Source organism: Marmota monax, unplaced genomic scaffold (assembly GCF_021218885.2).
Source record: "Marmota monax isolate L192 unplaced genomic scaffold, Marmota_monax_Labrador192_F-V1.1 WCK01_AAM20220418_F8-fsc00025, whole genome shotgun sequence".
Taxonomy (NCBI): Eukaryota; Metazoa; Chordata; class Mammalia; order Rodentia; family Sciuridae; genus Marmota; species Marmota monax.
In genome coordinates this window covers 13518474-13539904 of record NW_026691950.1, presented here as the reverse complement: position 1 = coordinate 13539904, position 21431 = coordinate 13518474, and the positions used below count along the sequence as shown (strand labels likewise).

General features: G+C 36.0%; 2 protein-coding genes across 2 annotated transcripts in view; one reads left to right on the top strand and one right to left on the bottom strand.

The window, feature by feature from the left end:
- Positions 1–15695, top strand: part of Ppat (phosphoribosyl pyrophosphate amidotransferase) — a 42790-nt gene extending 27095 nt beyond the window's left edge. The window contains exons 4-11 of the mRNA XM_046466824.2: positions 639–751; positions 856–1001; positions 2488–2560; positions 3588–3739; positions 4609–4736; positions 7190–7411; positions 12106–12226; positions 13373–15695. Coding sequence (XP_046322780.1) covers positions 639–751; positions 856–1001; positions 2488–2560; positions 3588–3739; positions 4609–4736; positions 7190–7411; positions 12106–12226; positions 13373–13569 — 1152 coding nt within the window. The 3' untranslated portion in view covers positions 13570–15695. The remainder of the gene's footprint in view (positions 1–638; positions 752–855; positions 1002–2487; positions 2561–3587; positions 3740–4608; positions 4737–7189; positions 7412–12105; positions 12227–13372) is intronic.
- The window catches only part of Paics (phosphoribosylaminoimidazole carboxylase and phosphoribosylaminoimidazolesuccinocarboxamide synthase), a 74197-nt gene that overhangs the window by 42366 nt on the left and 10400 nt on the right, over positions 1–21431 (bottom strand). The window lies entirely within an intron of this gene.

Sequence of the window (21431 nt, the reverse complement as noted above, 5' to 3'; positions counted from 1 at the left end):
AAAAAAAAAAAAAGGATATATTTCTGGTCCTAGACGAAAAAAATATATATAACTCATTTTAAAAATTCAGACAACCCCAAAAGTATGCAGTAAATTACTAAAAGGTCACCACTTAGAGATTAGTGTCCATTTCAATTCACTTTCTTCAGACTTGTTCAGAACTTCAACTGGTATTTATACATTTAATTGTTTAATACAGTTGATTCCTTTCTTCTATCAGTAATCATTGAGGATGGGTAACCACCATCACTACCACTAACAGACACAGTTTGAGAGTCACCACTGTATTGTGCCTTTCTTAGGGAATGTGTCTTACTCATCAGGAGTGTTGTGGGTAGAAAAAGACCCACAATCCAAACTCTTCCTCCCCTCACCCCCCATTGCAGGTCTATATGCCCTCAAACTTTTCTTGGTGTCTCCTAAAGTACTGTTGTTTTTTTCCTCCTCAAACATTTGGAGATGTCCCATTGCCTTCCACAGTAGTCCTTTGTTTTCAGTATAAACATACAATTAGCGGGGTGCAGGGTTTTCATAACTAGGTGTCAGCAGAATGCTCAATTATTTCCATTATGGTGGACTGTTGGGTGAGGACTAGAGGGGAGCTTTCTCTGCTAATGACAGATTTCTCTTCTGTATAGCTTCTGCGTCATGGTGTTGGTCTGTCCACCAGCTCTGATAGTGAAATGATAACCCAGTTACTGGCATATACCCCTCCTCAGGAACAAGATGACACCCCAGACTGGGTAGCAAGGTAACTGTAAATTTGGATTATTCTTGCAGCTTTGGTGATGCAAGCATTGCTTTCAGTGTTTATAACTGAAGTGATCGTTTAGTCATTTAATTAATCCATTTCAGGATTAAAAACTTAATGAAGGAAGCACCCACAGCATACTCCCTACTTATAATGCACAGAGATGTTATTTACGCAGTTCGGGATCCTTATGGAAATCGTCCTCTATGCATTGGTCGACTTATTCCAGTTTCTGATATAAATGACAAAGGTAAGAGACTTCAGAAATAATTAAGTTCATAGCACTTTCCAAAGTCATTGCCCTACTGCTAGCGAGCCCTGAAATCTTTAGGTATAGGAAACTTACGAGTGAGAGGGATTTAGTTAAACAGAAAAATGGCTTTGTTAGTCTTTTGTTTGTTCGGTTGGTTTTGATGCTGGGATTGATCCCAGGGTGCTTAACCACTGAGGCATATCCCCAGCCCTTTTTATTTTTTTATTTTTGAGAAAGGTCTTGCAAAATTGCTTGGGGCCTCACTAAGTTACTGATGCTGCTGTGATCTTCTTGCCTCAGCCTCCTAAGTAACTGGGATTATAGCATGCCCCAGGGTGTCCAGCTCGGTGTTGTGTGTTTTTAAAGTACTTTTCTTTGTCTACATCTGAGAATGAGTCACTTTTTTTTTTTTTCTAAGAGCTTAATGGTTATACTTAGTAGTTGGGTTTATCCCAACAAACTGTACTTGCGTGGAAATCAATTTCAGTTCATGAGCCCCGCCTTTCCTTCCCGTCTTCCCCTTATTTTTCCTCTATTAGACTTCCTTTTTTTAAAAAAATTATTTTTTAGTTTTAGGTGGACACAATATCTCTATTTTATTTTTATGTGGTGCTGAGAATCAAACCCAGTGCCTCACGCATGCTAGGTGAGCGTGCTACCACTTGAGCCACATCCCCAGCCCTAGACTTCCTTTTGCTTGTCTTTTTTTTTTTTTTCTTTTAAGGATTCTTTAAAAAACAAAAAACTACCACTGAGTCACAACCCCAGACCTGCTTGTCTATTATTCTTTATTTCATTGGTTCTTTATGTAATCTTATCTCTTCATCCTCCTTTCCTTTATTTTACTCTAACTTCCACATGAGAGAAAACATTCAACCATTGAGTTTCTGAGTTTGGCTAATTTCACTTAGCATGATATTCTCCATTTCCATCCATTTACCATCAAATACCATAGTTTAAGAAAATGGGTTACTTTTAATGTATTAACAGACATTCTTATTTTTTTCTGTCTGAGCTACTCATTTGTAGTCTTTGTTTAGCTTTTAATTTCTACAGTATGATTTTAGTGATTTTCTTTTTGACTTTTCAGGTGTCTTGTTTAGTCATAAAAATAATGTTGGTAGGAGTCTTAGGACTATTATTTATCTTTGGCTTAAGTTAGATGAAGATCCATGTGCTTTTTTTAAAATTTTTTTTTAAGTTATAGGTGGACACAAGCTTTATTTTGTACGTGGTGCCTGGGATTGAACATAGTGCCTCACTCACGCAAGCTAGGCAAGCACTCTACCACTGAGCCACAAGCTAGGCAAGCACTCTACCACTGAGCCACAACCCTGGCCAAATCTATATGCTTTTAAAGTCATGAAAATCATCTCTTCTTTGAGCTTTTTTACTTTATCTATTTAGTGTTTAACTATTCTGTTGAAATAGCCTCTTTTAAAATTACTTAAATCCATTAACTGAGTTCTTTTTTGATTTATAGAAAAAAAAACATCAGAAACAGAAGGATGGGTTGTGTCTTCAGAATCTTGTAGCTTTTTATCTATTGGTGCAAGGTAAGTTTTACCCATTAGGCATTTTATCTTTTCCCACATTTATAAGACGTTCTTTAGTTGGGCATGGTGGCATGTTCCTGTGGCCCCAGCTACTTAAGAGGCTGAGGCAGGAGGAGCACTTCAGCCTGTGAGTTTGAGACCATCCTGGACAAGATAGTAAGATCCTGGCTCAAAAAGAGGGGGGGATTTTTTTTTTTTAATTAAAAAGAAAATTTTGTTTTGCTAATTACATGAAAGTTTTCTTTCTAACATATAACAAAACATATACATTTTGTTATGTAGATTTGTGCTCAGCACTTATACTGACATGAATGTATACCTTGTAATTTTATGAGCATCATCTTTCTTTTACACTATCATGAGACTCAGAAAGGAAGAATGTTCTTAACAAGAAATTATAATGGAAAAATTTAAAATCAGGATAAATATACTTACCTTTTATTTCAAAAATTAATAAAATGTAGGACTCTCTTTATTTTTTTGATTTAATTGTTTTGGGGTGCTTCACCACTGAGCCAAATCCCTTGTTTATTTATTTTTTAAAAATGTTTTTAGTTGTAGATGGACACAATTGCTTTTGTATTTTTTTAATTTATGTATTTTCATATAGTGCTGAGAATTGAACCCGGTGCTTCATATGCTAGGCAAGCACTTTACCAGAGTTACAATCCCAGGCCCCCACACCCAGCCCTTATTTTTTATTTTCTGACAGGGTCTCACTGAGTTGCTTAAGGCTTCACTAAATTGCTGAGGCTGGCTTTGAACTTGTGATTGTCCTGCCTCAACCTCCTGAGTCAACTGGGATTACAGCTGTGCACCATCGTACCCAGCCAAGATTCTCATTTTTGAAATTTTAAATTAGGACATAGAGATAACAGACTTATAGACATATTAAAGGAATCACTTTTTTTCTAAAAGGGAGGGAACTATGTGTTTTTAAATTGATATTATCATCAGCCTTAAGGACTGATTTATTAAAAGTAGGGTATTTTTTAATTAATTTTTTTTTTTAAACATTGTTTTCAAGATATTACCGTGAAATTTTGCCTGGGGAAATTGTGGAAATATCCAGACATAATGTCCGAACTCTTGATGTCATATCAAGGTCTGAAGGAAACCCAGTGGCTTTTTGTATCTTTGAATATGTTTATTTTGCAAGACCAGATAGTATGTTTGAAAGTAAGTAAATTTCATTTCTTTGATTGTTCCTGTAAATTTCTTATTTATCTCATTGAAACATAGCAGTTCTTGGCCCAAAAGTTTACCTTGCTTTTTGAAGGTACAGTTTTGGGTTTGTTGTTGTTGTTGTTTTAGTTGTAGATGGACACAATACATTTATTTTGTTTACTGGTTTTATGTGGTGCTGGGGATCGAACCCAGGGCCTCACATGTGCTAGGCAAGCGTTCTGCCACTGAGCTACTACCCCAGGCCCTGAAGGTATAGTTTTATGTTTTGTATATATTAATGAATTCATAAGTCATTAGATTGCTATTTCCCTTCCTTTCAACTTTAAGACATTAATTTTCTTATTAAAAATGATTATATGGGATGGGAGACATGGATCAAATATCAGTCTTCTGCATGTAAAAAAAAATAATGATTATGATTTTCAAATCTATATTAAGGTCAAAATTTTTAAATACTACACAGTTGAACTCTTTTGGGGGGTGGGTGGGTATCATGGGATGAACTCAGGGACACTTGACCTTGACCCTGAGTATTTAGAGACAGGGTCTCACTGAGTTGCTTAGAGCCTCACTGTTGCTGAGGCTGGCTTTGAACCCAGGATCCTCCTGTCTCAGCCCCCTCCCCCCCAGCTGCATAGTTGAACTTTGAACTCCCCAATTTGAGTATTTTCACTTTATTGTTTTTGTATATATTGCTTTTTTTTTTTTTGGTACTGGGGTTTGAACCCAGAGCCTTGAGCATTCTAAGCATGTTTGCTTTTTTTTTTTATACTTAATTGATGATAGTCTAATGCTGTCTTTTTAGAATAACAATATTATATTAAGTAAAAATAACTTGTTTCCTTTTCCAAACATACCAGACCAAATGGTTTATACGGTAAGATACCGTTGTGGTCAACAGCTGGCAATTGAAGCACCTGTGGATGCAGATTTGGTTAGCACTGTTCCGGAATCTGCTACACCTGCTGCTCTTGGTTACGCAGGAAAGGTATTTCTCTTAATTACTTGGCATTGAATTGCATTCTTAGCAGTGGAATAAGAAATTCTAGCCTATAAAGGGAAACTCAACAACTTACTAGAAAGAAAAGGAAAGGTTTGGGAGTTTATTTGGATTCTTTAGAAGAATTATTATTTTCTAGGGTTTGTGAAGATCACCAAAAGCACCCAAAAACTTTTGTGTGTGTGTGTGTGTGGGGGGAGGTGTGGGGAGAGAGAGAGACAGACCTTTTCATTTTTTATTTTGAGACAGGGTCTTGCTAAGTTGCCAAGGTTGGTCTCGAACTTGTTTTCCTCCTGCCTCAGCCTCTCAGGTTGTTGGGATTACAGGTGTGTGCTACCATGCCTAGTGGCCCTGTTCATTTTTTTTTTTTTTAAGATAGTAGTTACCAGGGCTGGGGATGTGGCTCAAGCGGTAGCGCGCTCGCCTGGCATGCGTGCGGCCCGGGTTCGATCCTCAGCACCACATACAAACAAAGATGTTGTGTCTGCCGAGAACTAAAAAGTAAATAAATAAAAAAGATAGTAGTTACGTGAATATATAGAGAATTTAGTGGTAATGCAGGTTGAGCATCTCTAATCCAAAAATCCCAAATGTTGAGTACCAATAGGATACCACAAGTGGAAAATTTCAAACCTGAGCTCATATGACAGGTCATAGTCAAAACATAGGCACACTAAGAATATTGTATCTAATTGCCATCAAGATGTACGTGAGGCCAGGTGCAGTGGTACACACCTGTAATTCCAGTGGCTCAGGAGACTGAGGCAGGAGGATTGCAAATTCAAAGGCAGCCTTAGCAAAAATGAGGTGCTAAGCAACTCAGTGAGACCCTGTCTCTAAATAAAATACAGAATAGGGCTGGGGATGTGGCTCAGTGGTTGAGTGCCCCTGAGTTCAATTCTGGTCCCTCGTTTCAAAAAAAAGATGTACATGAAACATAAATGAATTTCATGCTTAGACTTTGCATCCCCAAAATATCTCATTGTATATGCAGATATTCTAAATCTGAAATTTGAAACCCTCTTGACAACATTTAAAATAAAGAATACTGGATGTGTATTTGCATATGAAAACCTCCTCCTTGAAATTCCCTCATTAGCCACTAATGTATCCATTCCTTACTAAGTCTGGATTATAAAACTGTTTATATTCACTTTGTGGAATGTTCCTAGTGCTCTGCTTAATTTCATTTTTTCATACCAGGTAATTGTATAGTTATAGTGAATGATCCTAGAGCGTAACACCTAATATTAACTATCTTGGATAGTGTTAGTAGTTTCCCATTGTTATGATGAAATATACCCGAATCTGGGAATCTTTCTAAAAAAGAAATGTTTGTCCAGCTCAATTCTGGACCTTCAAGGGAAAGGTGCTAGTCTTTGCTTATTTCTGTTGAGTGCCTCATGCCAGATAAAACCACAATGACAAGAGCCAAACTAGAAACCAGAGAACAATTCAGAAGTCAGACTCAGTTTTTATAAGAACTCTCTAGCAAGGCCAATTTAAGACCCTGAAGGACCCTTGAGAACTATCTCAATCCTTTCTGAGGACAGCCCCCACCCTGTCACACTCCACCTCCTAAGTAAGAGGTAAGTAATATTAAAATGTCCCAAAGCAACATACCTAAGGGCCTCCTTTAGACCTGCCCATTAATCCACCTCAGTGCCACACAGAGGACCATGCCACCAACACACGAACCTTTAGGGGACAAACTGTAGTAGATAGTTTAATTAGCTTCTGAAAGAAACAATATGCATATATTTCAGAAAAGATTACCTTGAGAAATGGATGAATAATTTCCTGTCCCTAAAGAGCATCTCCTTAGCCTACTGTTTATTCTTATGCCAATAATTTTTAAATGTGTAAAGTTTTCTGACAGTGATTTATTCTTTTTTATGTCTTCATATGCCTAGTGTTCTCTTCCAAGAGAAATAGAGGAATAACCATGTTTTAAGAGAGCAGAATTTCTTGCCTCACATGCACAAGGCCCTAGGTTCAATCCCCAGCACCACAGCACCACACACACCAAAAAAGAAAGCAGCATTAGCCAGGTGCAAGGGTACTTACCTGTAAGCCCAGCTACTCAGGAAACTGAGGAAGGAGAATTGGAAATTTCAGGCAGCCTTGGCAACCTTGGAAGACCCCATCTCAAAAAATAAATTCAAAAGGGTCATAAATAAAGAGGGAGGAATTAAAAGTTCTAGTAAAATGAATTGTTTTTCTACAAACTATTTTCTTTCAACAGGGCTTTCCCTTCTTTTTTCCTATCCACAGTTTAAATAGTGAAATAAAATTATATTCTGGTAATGGAAAGTTTGTAGCAACCACCAAATTGTCACGTTTTACATACATATTATAATGCTAGCATAATCCAAAGAGAAAAGGAGCGTGGAGTAGAGTGTGTATTGCTGCTCATTATCTATTCATGTCTCCCCTTTCAGTGTGGACTTCCCTATGTGGAGGTGCTGTGTAAAAACCGGTATGTTGGAAGAACTTTCATTCAGCCAAACATGAGGTTAAGACAACTTGGTGTTGCCAAAAAATTTGGAGTGTTGTCGGACAACTTTAAAGGCAAAAGAATTGTTCTTATAGATGATTCTATTGTGAGAGGCAATACCATCTCACCTATAATAAAATTGCTCAAAGAATCGGGTGCAAAAGAGGTAAGTAATATTAAAATGTCCCAAAGCAACAATACAATACTGTCAATAAAAATTGAAATTCAGTATCATGAATCAAAATGGATAGGTCATTAAGGTAAGTTAGCTTGTCATATCAGATTGTTTTACAAATAACTGTGGCAATTTGGAGAAATGTAATAGCCACTCTTATACTGTATACTAAGTTTTTGAAAGACCAAAAAGCTAAATATAAAAGCTTAAGAATAATTTTGGAAAGTTAATTAGAAGACCAACTTTAAAAATCAAAATAATAGAATGCTTTTTAAATCTATACAATTTTGATTACTTTCTCCATTTGAAGACAAAATCATTCCAGTGTAATAAATTTAACTCTTTTATTTGTATCACATCATCTCCTAGAAAAAAAAAATTCTTTAAAGCTTTTAATTTTCTTAGTTAACAAATAAACATGTATTTATTTATGGATATAACATCCTTTGATGCATTTTTCAGCATACAGGCCTACCTCACTTTATTGCACTTTTCTTTATTGAACTCCACACATACTATGATTTTTGCAAATTGCTTTTCAGCAATCCTGTATTGAGCAGGTTTGCTACTGCCATTCTTCCAGCAGTATGTGCTCGCTTTAAGTCTCCATATAATAAAGAAGTAAAAGGACTGGGGATGTAGCTCAGAGTAAAGGGCCTCTGGTTTCAATCCCCAGTACCTTCTTTAAAAAAAAAAAAAAGAAAGAAAGAAAAGAACATTATGGGCATTCTCATGATATTTAAGATTTTTTGTTGTTGTTGTATCTGTTACGGTGATAGGTAATCAGTAATCTTTGATGTTACTATTGTAATCATTTTAGGGTACCACAAACTGTCCTGACAAGATGGCAAACTTGATTGATGTGTGTATTCTGATGACTCCATTGACCACCCATTTCCCTGTCTCCCTTTCCTTTGGCCTGTGTGTTCCCTGAGACAGCAATATTGAAATTAGACTAGTGTATTACCCTACTATGACCTTTAAGTGTAAAGAGAAAGGAAAAACAAATATCTCTCACTTTAAATTAAATACCAGTGAGGAAGGCATGTGGAAAGCTGAGAAAGGCTGAAAGCTACATCTCTTGTGCAGTTTACCCACATTGTAACTGCAAAGGAAAAGTTCTTGAAGGAAACAAAGTGTATCTCTATGAACCCACAAATGGTAAGAAAGCAAAACAGCCTATTGGGATATGGAAAAAGTTTTAATGGTCTGGAGAGATCAAACCATCCACAACATTCCTTATAGCTGATCCAGATTAAGGTCCTAACTCTCTTCAGTTCTAGTTCACTGTTAATACCCACTGCTGGGTAAAGAAGATGTCTTTAAAAATATTATTGTTCAGGGCTGTGATTGTAGCTCAGTGGTAGAGCTTGCCTAGCACACGTAAGGGACTGAGTTCGATCCTCAGTACCACATACAAAAGGTAAATAAAATATGGTTATTAAAAAAATTTAAAAACATTATTGTTTATAGATAATGTATCTGGCTACCTAGGAACTGTGACAGAGTTGTATGAGATTTTTGTTGTTTTTATTCTTGCTTGTCCAACAGCCATTCTGTAATCTCTGGAACAAACAGTGATCTTGACTTTCAGGTCTTATTAGTTAAGAAATGCATTTTGTTAAGGCTATCCCTGCCATATAAACAATGATTTCTTGATGGATCATGACAAAGTAAATTGAGAATGTTGTGGAAAGGAGTCACCATTCTAGATGCCATTAAGAACATTTGTTATATAAGGGAGGAGGTCAGAATATCAACATTAATTGATATTTTGGAAGAAGTTGATTCCACCCCTTATGGGAGGGTTGAGGGGTGCAAGATTTTAAAAGAGGAAGTAACTTGATTTGTTAGAAGTAGCTAGAGAACTAGAATTGGATGTATGGAGCATGAAGGTATGACTGAATTGTTGCAATCTCATGGGAGAACTATAATGACAGTGAGTTGCTTCTCTCCCCATCTCTACCCACAAAATGGAGAGTGAACTCAGGGGCACTCTGGCACTGAGCTACATCCCCAGTCCAAAACAAAGTATTTAAGATATTTCAGAAACTTAGTTGACAAAGCAGCAGCAGGATTTCAGGGAACTAACTCCAATTTCTAAAAAGTCTTATTGTGGGTAATGTGCTACCAAAACAGCATCACATGCCACAGAGAAATCTTTCCTGAGAGGAAGTCAATGTAGCAAATTTCATTGTTGCCTGATTTTAAGAAATTGTCACAGCCACTTCAGCAGTCACCACCATACTCATCCTGAAGGCAAGATCTTTGCAAAAAGATTACAGCTTGTTGAAGGCTCAGATTACTATTAGTACTTTTTAGCAATGAAATTTTTTTGTTGTTGTTATACAGGGTGTTGAACCCAGGGGTGCTTGCCTACTGAGCCACATCCCCAGCCCACAGTGCCTTTTAATTAGTTATTGATGAACGTTCATTTATTTGTTTTTTTTTTTTTTTTTTTTTGCTTATATGCAATGCTAAGAATCCAACCCAGTGCCTCACATGCTAGGCCAGCACTCTGCCACTGAGATACAACCCTAGCCCCTGAGCCCTTTTTGTATTTTATTTAGAGACAGGATTGTGCTGAGTTGCTTAGGGCCTTGCTAGGTTACTGACACTGGCTTTGAACTTCCAATTCCCCTGCCTCACCCTCCTGAGCCACTGGGATTACAGGCATGTGTCACCACACCCAGCTAATAAAGTATTTCCCTTTTTTTAAATTGTAGATGTACACAATGCCTTTATTATTTTTTGTGGTGCTGAGGATTGAACCTAGTGCTTCTTATGTGAGGGAAGAGCTCTACCACTGAGCTACAACCCTAGTCCCAGTTTTTTTTTTTGTGGTGCTTGTGATTGAACCCAGGGTCTTATGCATGTGAGGAAAGAACTCTACCAACTGAGATATATCCCCAGTCTCCCCAGTATTTCTTTTTTTAAATATTTTCAGTTGTAGACAGACGTAATACCTTTATATTTTTTTTTATGTGGTTTTCAGGATTGAACCCAGTGCCTCACACATGCAAGACAAATGCTCTTCCATTTGAGCTACAAACCCAGCTCCCCCGCCCCCCAGTATTTCTTAATTAACATGTATATTGTTTTTTTTAGTCATTGATATTGCACACCTAAAAGATGCAACTCAATGGTAGACCACTTGACTAGCATGTGTGTTGCCCTGGATTCTATACCCAGCACTGAAAAAAAAAAAATAGAGTCTAATATAATAAAGATAACGTACAGGATCTAAGAGACAAAAAGAAAATTGTGTGGCAAATTTTTTTCTCTATTCACTTTATTGTGATCCAGAAACAAGTTGTAATATCTCCAAGGTATGCCTATATTGTTATTTTTAAATTTCAAAGCTTATTCTAACCTTAAATATTTTAGTTGATCAGATTATATGAGTGAGATTTGTTTATAACAAAGAGTAGAGCAAAGCTAAAAATAAAATGTAGGAAAAAATGGGATGGAAATTAATAAAACCCTATTTAGAATGTTTCAAAGATAATAATTATGATTTTTCAGCCTTTATGACTGGTAATAATTATGATATTCTTCAAAGTTCTAGGAAAATTATGTAGTACAAGCAAAGGTATAAAGTAAATACAAGTCTGTTACAGTAGTAAAAAAGAATAGACCAAAAAAAAAAAAATCTGGAAATGGCTCAAGTATCTGCCAGTAGGAGAATAGTAAAGTGATCAGGATGATGACATATGCAGCCATTAAAACTATGTGAAGAGTGGGGCTGGGAAATAGCTCAGATGGTAAGTTGCTTGCCTTGCATGTACAAGGCCCTGGGTTCAATCCCCAGTGCCACCAAAAAAAAAAAAAAAAAAAAAAACCAACTATGTGAAGATCTGGGTTCAGTGATGCACACCTGTAATCCCAGCTACTCAGGCGGCTAAGGAAAGAGGATCACAAATCTAGGCCAGCCTGAGCAGCTTTCTGAGTCCCCCTGTCTCAAAATAAAAAAAAAACAAAAAGAGTTGGGGATGTAGCTTAGTGGTAGAGCACCTGATTCAATTCCCTATACTAAAATCCAAAAAAATAAAATTAAGAAAAAGAAAGTTTTTGGCAGGCATGGTGGTGCACGCAGCTTGGGAGGCTGAGGCAGAAAGATCACAAATTCAAAGCAGATTCAGTAAAAGCGAGGCACTAAACAACTCAGTGAGACCTTGTCTCTAAATAAAATACAAAATAGGGCTGGGGATGTGGCTCAGTGATTGAGTGTTCCTGAGTTAATCCCGAGTACCAAGAAAAAAGAAAGTTTTAACGAAAAAAGGGGACACTGAATATGGCTACATAAATAGACCTAATAAAAGGCAAAAAATAATAGACAGAATTAGCTCTGTTCCATAGTAAGGGCTTTGTTATTATCTGGTAGATCATATCTTTCTTTTTAATATTTTAAGAGGTAGGCAAAAGTACTATTCAGGTATTAAAAGGAAAATAACAGTAGTTCTAGGAAAATAGTCATTAAATGAGAAGTCAGAGATCTGAAAAAGGATTCCTTATTAATCAGTGGCATGAGAAAAAATATATTCAATGAAACAAATTTTATAGTTTTCCTTATTACCATGTCATTACTACATGTGTTAGAAAACAACTTTATTTTGGATTTGATTAGTGAGAGAAATTTGTGTAGTTATTCTAACTTTGGGTATATGAAATGCTTTCTTTCCAAGGTACACATTCGAGTAGCTTCCCCACCAATTAGATACCCATGCTTCATGGGAATCAACATTCCCACAAAAGAAGAGCTTATTGCCAATAAACCAGAATTTGATCGTCTTGCAGAATATTTAGGTAGGTATTAAAATTTCTGTAGACTTTGTTTATGAAAAGAGAACCCAAAACTTGTTGGGTTTTATACATTTAATGAAAATTAAGTTGAATATGTTGGTAACATTTAATATCAGTGTTCAATATGTTAAGAACAGTGATTATATCATACATGTTAAACAGATAGTGAATGCTGTTTTGAACAGTGAGAGTGGTGGGCTTTGTAGACCCCATGGTAAATGCTTTTGGAGAAGTAGGCCAAGGTGAGGCCAGGGAAGGAAGAATGGGTTTGTAGGTAGAAGGAATAGCAATCATATTAGCCAGAGACTCCCAAAGTTCAGATACCGAGAAAAATGAGAGAAAACTATAATCATCAGATCTGATCCCAAGGTCAAATCACAAGGAAAAGAAGAATTTTATTGTGTATTTTAACAGAATAATTTGGATGTGGATACAAATCAAAAAGTAAAAAGCTACTATGTAAGCTTATTTTTAATAATGAGATAAGCAGACATGGAAATCTATTATCCTCCATTAGACATGTTTCTTTCAAAATCAGGAGATATCTAAACCATTTTAGTTCCATATGATGTCCAGTCATTGTACCTTGGTACCTCATACTAGTTATGGCAGGCATTTCATTGGGCTGGTCCCGCCTTTGCCTTATGGGTTAAATATTTTAAATATTATCCTGATGGATACCATATTGTGACCACTCTCTTTGCCAGAAACTATACTGCATGTGGTATCTGTATTATAAATTACAGTTAAGTGATGTTTGGGTGTTTGTTTCACCCATCTTGTAGATTAAAAATAAAAGATGAATGACTTTTGAACTTTAATTTGAGGCCAAACAGGGATGTGTTCACTTCCTAGCTCTGGAGGGCCTGGCGTGGGGTGGGGGGGCTCCAGAAATTATTGAAATTATTCCTCAAGCCTTCTAGTCCTGAAGTATTCCTGCTGTTTTAAATTGTTATCCTCTAGTTCCTATGGAAATTATAAAAATAAATGATCTGTATTTTGAATTCGTTTCCCCCTTTCTTTTCAAGAAAGGAAAATTTTTAAGCCTGGCTTAAATTGTGCTGTTTATAACTATCCTCTGTTGAAATATTTCCTCCTTTTTAAAGAGAGTCTCATGACCTTTTCATTTTTCCCTCTTTCCTCCTATAGGAGCAAACAGTGTGGTATATCTGTCAGTAGAAGGACTCGTTTCATCTGTACAAGAAGGAATAAAATTTAAAAAACAGAAAGAGAAAAAGAATGATATTATGATTCAAGAAAATGGAAATGGTTTGGAATGTTTTGAAAAGGATGGTCATTGTACAGCTTGTCTCACTGGAAAATACCCCGTGGAACTGGAATGGTAGCGGGAAGGGGCAGATATGTTGCTGAAAATTGGTCAAGGAGTGAAGTGGTTACACCTTACTGTTTTTCTCAGTTGGTAAAATATATAATGCCACATGCTTGTGTTTTCCTTTATATGTTTTGAGAGTTTTTTTTTTTTTCCTGTAAAGGGTACCAAAGTGCTATAATTGAACCTTGCTAATTGCATATTGTACAACATGTGGTATTCTTTTCTAAAAGGCATTGGCTAGCCTTTTCTACCTGCAGAGAAGGCAGGTGGTAAGTGGCATTCGCCAAGTCCATGCTTCAAGGGTTAGTGAGAGGTTAAACTAAGATAGGAGCTGTGATTCGAGCAGGACAAGTGAGTTAATAACATTTCATACCAAGTTTGAATCCATCATACCCCATAGTTGTCTAGCCTCTACAGTTCTGGCTGTAGTTACAACCTTGGCTTCTCTAACTTTAGACATCTCTTTGGGAAAAAAATAAATAAAAACAGTATCCCCTCCTATACAAAGAGGTACTTATAATTATTAAGAGTTGATAGGAATATGAATAAGTGTCAAGACTTCTGGTACGTAGAGCCATCAGTTCACTCCTAAATTTTAAGATAGTTCACAATCATTAGCTTTTGAAAAGCGAATGGTTATTAACCTTTTTAAAATTAGTTTGCAACTGAGATTTCATTATGATGGAGGGAGATATACGAGTTGGCAGATCCTTGCCATCTCTCTGAGATCCCTCAAGAATGTTTGTAAAAATGTGTGGGAAAAAATTCTACATTTGACTAGAAAATATTATCCATAATATTTAGTGCCCTAACAATATAATCCCAGCAAGTAACTTAGTACATTTTGAAAAAAAAACAATAATTTTTAAAAGTTCACTGAACTTGGCGGAGAGGGATACTAGGGATTGAACCCAGGAGCACTTAACCACTGAGCCACAACCCCCTTTTTATTTTCTATTTTATATTTCTATTTTGAGGCAGGGTGTCAAAGAGTTGATTAGGGCCTCTCTGAATTGCTAAGCCTGGCCTTGAACTTCCGATCCTCCTATCTCAGCTTTCCAAGCCGCTGGGATTACAGGCATATATATGTATCCATATACATATGATGAATTAAGTGATCAAATAGAAACATAGTAGGGGCCAATTTTGTTTAATGATGAAAGAGAAGATTACTTTTTTGGATTTAGACTACCCATACACAAGCATCAACTTACAGTTACTTTTTTCTACTTTGTTTTTTTCTTATAACTCATATTTAGAAGATTGAGATGATTTGCTTGCCAACTCCTGTTTATATAAGATTTTTAAAACATAAACAAGTTTCTGTGTTACCATCATTTGGTGTATATAGTGTCCAAATCCATTTAGAAATTTAATATTTATTAATAACTAAAATTGTTTGTCTGCCCTTGCTCTATAGTCCCATGTGTTTTATTATGTCAGGTCGAGATAAAATGTTGTAGAACTTTAATATGTTGGTAGCATCTGAACCCTGTGACAGTGACACAGGCAAACTGGCATTTCAAAGCCCTGGGACCATTCCAGCACGTGTAGCCTCTTGTCTTAAATGCATTCCCCATGGAAGCATGGAGGAGGTGAGACCTGTGGGTCACTTTTGAAATGGCCTTACTTAAATTTGATTTTCAAAAATAAGAAGACTCAGGGAAAGTATTAAACCAAAATCTCTGATTGACTTTGTTTTCCATAGTTTTTAAATTTTGTTTTATTGAAATGCTTTTATAAAGGAAAACAATACTGTGACCATTTGGTGTTTCTACAGTTTTTTTAGAGCTTTATTGTTATACATAGTAGTATTTGGGTTCATGCTAACAAACTCATGTGCATGGAAATCAATTTTAATTCATGATCCCCCTCTTTTCCCTCCCCCTTACAAATTTCTTGATATTTCTCCATCATGGCTTTTTATTTTACAAGTTCTGAAGTTTGAATTAAATCACAATTTTTTTTTCTTTACCAACTTGGTTTCAAGTGTTATTTAACTACTTTGAATTTATATAAGTAAACTGCAGAGAAGATAATGTGTTTCCCCAGGATCTACATTGTGAACTCAAATAAGCCTACTTTTTTGTGACTTCTTGGTGATTTCTTGGTGACAAATATATGTAATAAGGATGTTTACATATGTGTGTGCATGTGTGTGCTTTTTAAAAATAGTGATATTTAGTTAATGAGTGATGAAAAAACCATGAAGACAACCTCCTGGCTCCATACTTGGCACCAGCTGTTAAGATGTTATTTCTCTGATCCAGGCATTTCAATAAATAGGCCATCTCTTATGAACTAGATCAAACTTCTGGCAGAGTAGGAAAGGGAAATAATTAGAAATGCAATATTAATTAAGCACTATTGTATGGCAGGTTCTTTGGAAACACTAGGGAGATGAGAGGGCTTAGATTCTCTGTGTATAAGTGTTAGGCAAGTAATTTTATAATTAAGGCAATAAATACATAACATATCGTACATCCAGTGGAATACTATGTAGTGCTAAAAAGACATGAGCTATCTAAAAATGAAATTACATGGAAGAAACATATGCATATTAGAAAGTCAAAGAAGCTAGTCTGAAAATGCTACATACTCCATGATTCTGACTATATAATATTTAAGAAAAAGCAAAACTAGGGAGACAATAAAAATAAGTGGTTGCTGTAGGTTAGTGGAGAAGGGAGGATGAGTAGGTGGAAGAAGAGGGTATTGAAACCATACTGTGCATGATACTATAATATATTTTAGCAAATGTGTCACACTAGTAAGGGATATTGATAATGGGGAGGGTTATATGGGGGCAGAGGGCACAGAAAATTCTGCTATGAAACTACTGCTATAAACTATTATAAAAAAAAAAGATCTATTTTTAAGACACCAGTGCCCCACCTCATAAATAATAACAGGGCTGGGGTTGTGGCTCAGTGGTAGAGTGATTGCCTCACATGTGTGAGGCCTTAGGTTTGATTCTCAGCACCACATAAAAATAAAGAAAAAATTAAAAAAGGACTATCTAACTTTAAAAAGTAATAATAACAGTTCAACCAACTGCCACCACACTGCTACCGCCATTGCTGCTGCATCTGATTCTGCTGCTGCCAGCCTGAGGTCGCCTGGAGGTCTTCTTTCTGGGTGCTGCTGCCACAGAAAAAACTAGTGACCCAGATACAACTGAAGCCAACATTGTTGCTGACCCCAGATATCACCTCGTGACGCTACTCCCACAGCTGCAGTTGCAGCCACTACTACTGCTGAGCCACTGCCTGCTACCAACAACCACCACCACTACCGTTGCTACCATAGCCTAGAGAACTGCTTCGGAGAGACTCCAGGTTTGGTTGCACATGGCTGCATCCATATTGGAACACTAGCCAGGGCCTGGAGCCTGGGTACCAGCAGATTTATCACCAGAAGCTGGGGTCTTCCTGCTGAGGGTGCTGGTGGCCCTTGTCTTGCATCTTTGCCTGAATGTATCCCTGGTGGTCTCTCTGCAAGTAGGAGCAACATTGAGATCTTGGGACTGCAGCATGGCCGAACCTGAGGTATCTGAAGCCCAGATCAGTGGGATAGAGACTGGGTTTGCGAGGGCTGATCTGGGTTTGGTGATCCTGAGAGACATCAGAGACAGGGCTGAGAAACTGTTGAACAGTGACAGAGACAGTTTGACTTTATAGAAAGATTTATTTTTTGATTCACATAATCTCTCTACCATATTTAGAACAGGATGTATTTTATGCATCAGTGTGTGGAGGACAATGATATATGAATGATGTTTTGCATTTTTGTTGTATTCTTTTTTTTTTTTAATATTTATTTTTTAGTTCTCGGCGGACTCAACATCTTTGTTGGTATGTGGTGCTGAGGATCAAACGCGGGCCGCACGCATGCCAGGCGAGCGCGCTACCACTTGAGCCACATCCCTAGCCCTTTTGTTGTATTCTTATGTCTTTAATTTTTTCTTTGTTCTTATTCTTCCTCTCACTTGTCTGTTTTCTTGGATTTTTTTCCCCAAACTTTTCTCCAGCCAACAGCCAATCTCTGTTGGCTCCTCTTCACTCTTCCTGTGAATTTTTACTTCTAGCTTCTCTCTTCTTCCCTTGCTAATATTGCATACTACACTACCTCTGTTCTCTCATCCAACATTTGGAATTGTAAATCATTTTAACATATATTCTGTTTGTACTATAGTTAGTTATTGAACTCATCATTTTGGTTTAATGTGAGAAAGCAGTAGATGCCTCAGTGGGAGCTATTAGGTTTAAGGGTATATAAAGGCAAGGCGCTGGAAACCTTCAGAGACACTATAGGTCTACAGGGTATAATTAATCCTGCCTTAGATCCATACTTTTAGATAGGAAAACACTACAACATGAAAAAAAAACAAGGGAATAAAGTGCCCCAAACAAACCAAGATGCTTCAACAACAGAAGCCACTGATAACACAGCAGAAGAAATGTCCAAGAAGGAGTTCAGATTGCATATAGTTAAATTGATATCTGAAGTAAAGGATAGTATAAGGAGTGAAGTCAAAGAAAAAATACAGGAAGTGAAAGACCACTTCAATAAAAAGATCATTCAAAACAAAACCAAGCAGAAATCTTTGGAATGAAGGAATAAGTAAACCAAACTGTAAATTCAGTAGAAAGCATAACCAACAGACCCTCAGACAATGAAGACAAAATATATAATCTTGAAAGCAGAGTTGAACATACGGAGAAGATGGTAAGAAACCATGAACAGAACATCCAAAAATTATGGGATAACATGAAAAACCAAATTTAAGTTACCGGAATAGATATGAACCAAAGGAATGCACAATCTTTTCAATAATATAGCAGAAAATTTCCCAAACCTAAAGAATGGAATGGAAAATAAAATACAAGAGGCTTACAGGACCCCAAATGTACAAAATTACATTAGAACCACACCAAGACACATTATAATGAGAATGACTAACAGACTAAAGATAAAACCATAAAGGCTGTGAGAGAAAAAAAAAATCAAATTACATATAAGGGAAAACCAATTCGGATCTCAATTGATTTCTCAACCCAGACCCACAAAACTAGGAGGTTCTGGAATAATATATTTCAAGCCCTAAAGAATAAACGGATGCCAACCAAGAATTTTATGTTCAGCAAAATTAAGGTTCAGATTTGAAGATGAAATTAAAATCATTCATGATAAACAGAAATTAAAAGAATTCACAACTAAAAAGCCTATACTACAGAGCATTCTGAACAAAATTTTCCATGAGGATGACGTGAAAAAAAATGTGAAAACCAGCAAAGGGAGGATCTACACTAAAGGGACACTCAATCAAATGAGAAACTAAGACAAAACAAAAACCAGAAATAAATCAAAGTGACAAGGAATACAAATCATCTCAACAATAACCTTGAATGTTAACAGCCCTAAACTCATCAATCAAAACACAGATGATACATTGGATTAAAAAGCAAGGCCCAGCAAAATGATGGGGAAAAATTTATCACTCATGAATTGCATAAATAAGCAGGGGTTTCCATTCCACTTTCAGATAAAATAGACTTCAAACTAAAGTTGATCAGAAGAGACAAAGAAGGACATTTCATACTTCTCAAGGGAAGTATATATAGCAGGACATAACAATTATAAATATTTATGCCCCAAACAATAGAGCATCTAAGTTCATCAAACTAACCCCTCTCAATTTCAAGAATCAAATAGATCACAATACAATAATACTGGCTGACTTTACACACCTCTCTCACTATTGGACAGATCTTTTAAACAAAAAGTTAATAAGGAAACTATAAACTAAAGAAAACAATAACTTTAGACATATATGGAATATTTCATTCATCAATGTGCAAATATACTTTCTTCTCAGCAGCACATGGCTCCTTTCCTAATATAGATTATATATTATGCCACAACAGAGATAATACCCTGCAATCTATCAGACCACAATGGAATGAAATTAGAAATCAATGATTAAATAAAAAATAGAAGCTACTGTAACAAATGGAGACTAAAAAACACAATTGAATGATGAAACGATAATAGAAGAAATCAAGGATGAAATAAAAAATTCTTAGAGGTAAATGAGAACACTAATACAACATATCAAAATCTCTGGGACACTATGAACGCAGTACTAACAGGAAAGTTTATTGCACTAAAAAAGAATAAAAAGTCAACAAATAAATGACTTAACACTCCATCTCAAAGCCCTAGAAAAAGAACAAATCAACACCCAAAGCATAGAAAGCAGGAAATAATTAAAATCAGAGCTGAAATTAATGAAATCGAAACAATTTGAAAAAAAAGGACAAAAAGATAAATAAAATAGATAAACCCTGTGCCATGCTAACAAAGAGAAAAAGAAAAATTACTAAAATACAAGATGAAGAAGGAAATATCACAATGGACATGTCTGAAATACAGAAGATAATTAGAAACTTTTTAGAAAATTTTTACTAAAATAGAAAATATTGAAGACATCAACAAATTTCTAGAGGCATATGACCAACCCAAACTGAATGAAGAGGTCACATATGCTTTAAACAGATCAATTTCAAATACTGAAATAGAAAATGCCATCAAAAGCCTACTAACCAAGAAAAGCTCAGGACCAGATGGATTCTCACCAAGTTCTACAAGATTTTCAAAGAAGAATTAACACCAATACTCAAAAGTATTCCAGGAAATAGAAAATGAGTGAACCCTTCCAAACTCATTCTGAGGCTGATATCACCCTGATACCAAAACCAGACAAAGACACATCAAGGAAAGAAAACTTCAGACCAATATCTCTAATGAACATAGATGCAAAAATTCTCAACAAAATTCTAGCAAATCGAATACAAAAACATATCAAAAAGATAGTGCAGGGCTGGGAATGTGGCTCAAGCGGTAGCACACTCGCCTGGGTTTGATCTTCAACACCACATAAACATAAAAAAAAGATTTGTGTCCACCTAAAACTAAATAAATAAATATTAAAAAAAAAAAAAAACAGTGCAGCATGATTAAGTGGGATTCATCCCAGGGATGCAGGGTTATTTCAATATATGGAAATCAATAAACATAATTCATCATATTAAAGACTTAAAAACCGGAATCATATGATCATCTCAATAAATGCAGAAAAAGCATTTGACAAAGTACAGCATACCTTCATGTTCAAAACACTAGAAAAAATAGGGATAGTAGGAACATACCTCAACATTGTAAAAGCTATATATGCTAAAGCCACAGCCAGCACCATTCAAAATGGAGAAAAACTGAAAGCATTCCCACTAAAAACTAGAACAAGACAAGGATGTCCTCTTTTACCATTTCTATTGAACATCATCCTTGAAACTCTTAACCAGCGCAATTAAACAAAAGAAAGAAATTAAAGGGATACAAATAGGTAAAGAATTCAAAGTATCACTATTTGCTGATGACATGATTATATTTAGAAGATCTAAAAAATTCTATCAGAAAACTTCTAGAACTAATAAATGAATTCAGTAAAGTAGCAGGATATAAAATCAACACCCATAAATCAAATGCATTCCTATACATCAGCGCATTCTATTTTTTAGTGTACCAATTTTAGGCATCTCTTGTTCTCCTGTACTGGAGTCTAGTATACTAAAGTCCATTTTGACAGGTAAAGGATACACATAAGCATATACATACTGCTTCAACATCTTTCTCTAGAACCAATAGCATCCCTTAAATTCCTAATGCCTCCTTCTTGGATTCAAGTAGAACCTAGTCAGTGTCTCTAAGGAAAACTGACATCATTTTCTTAAAAGAAGTGGAAATGAACATCCAGGGTTTTTTTCAGGAAAAAGCTACATGTTCCTTAGCAAGACACACTAGAATAAGTATAGT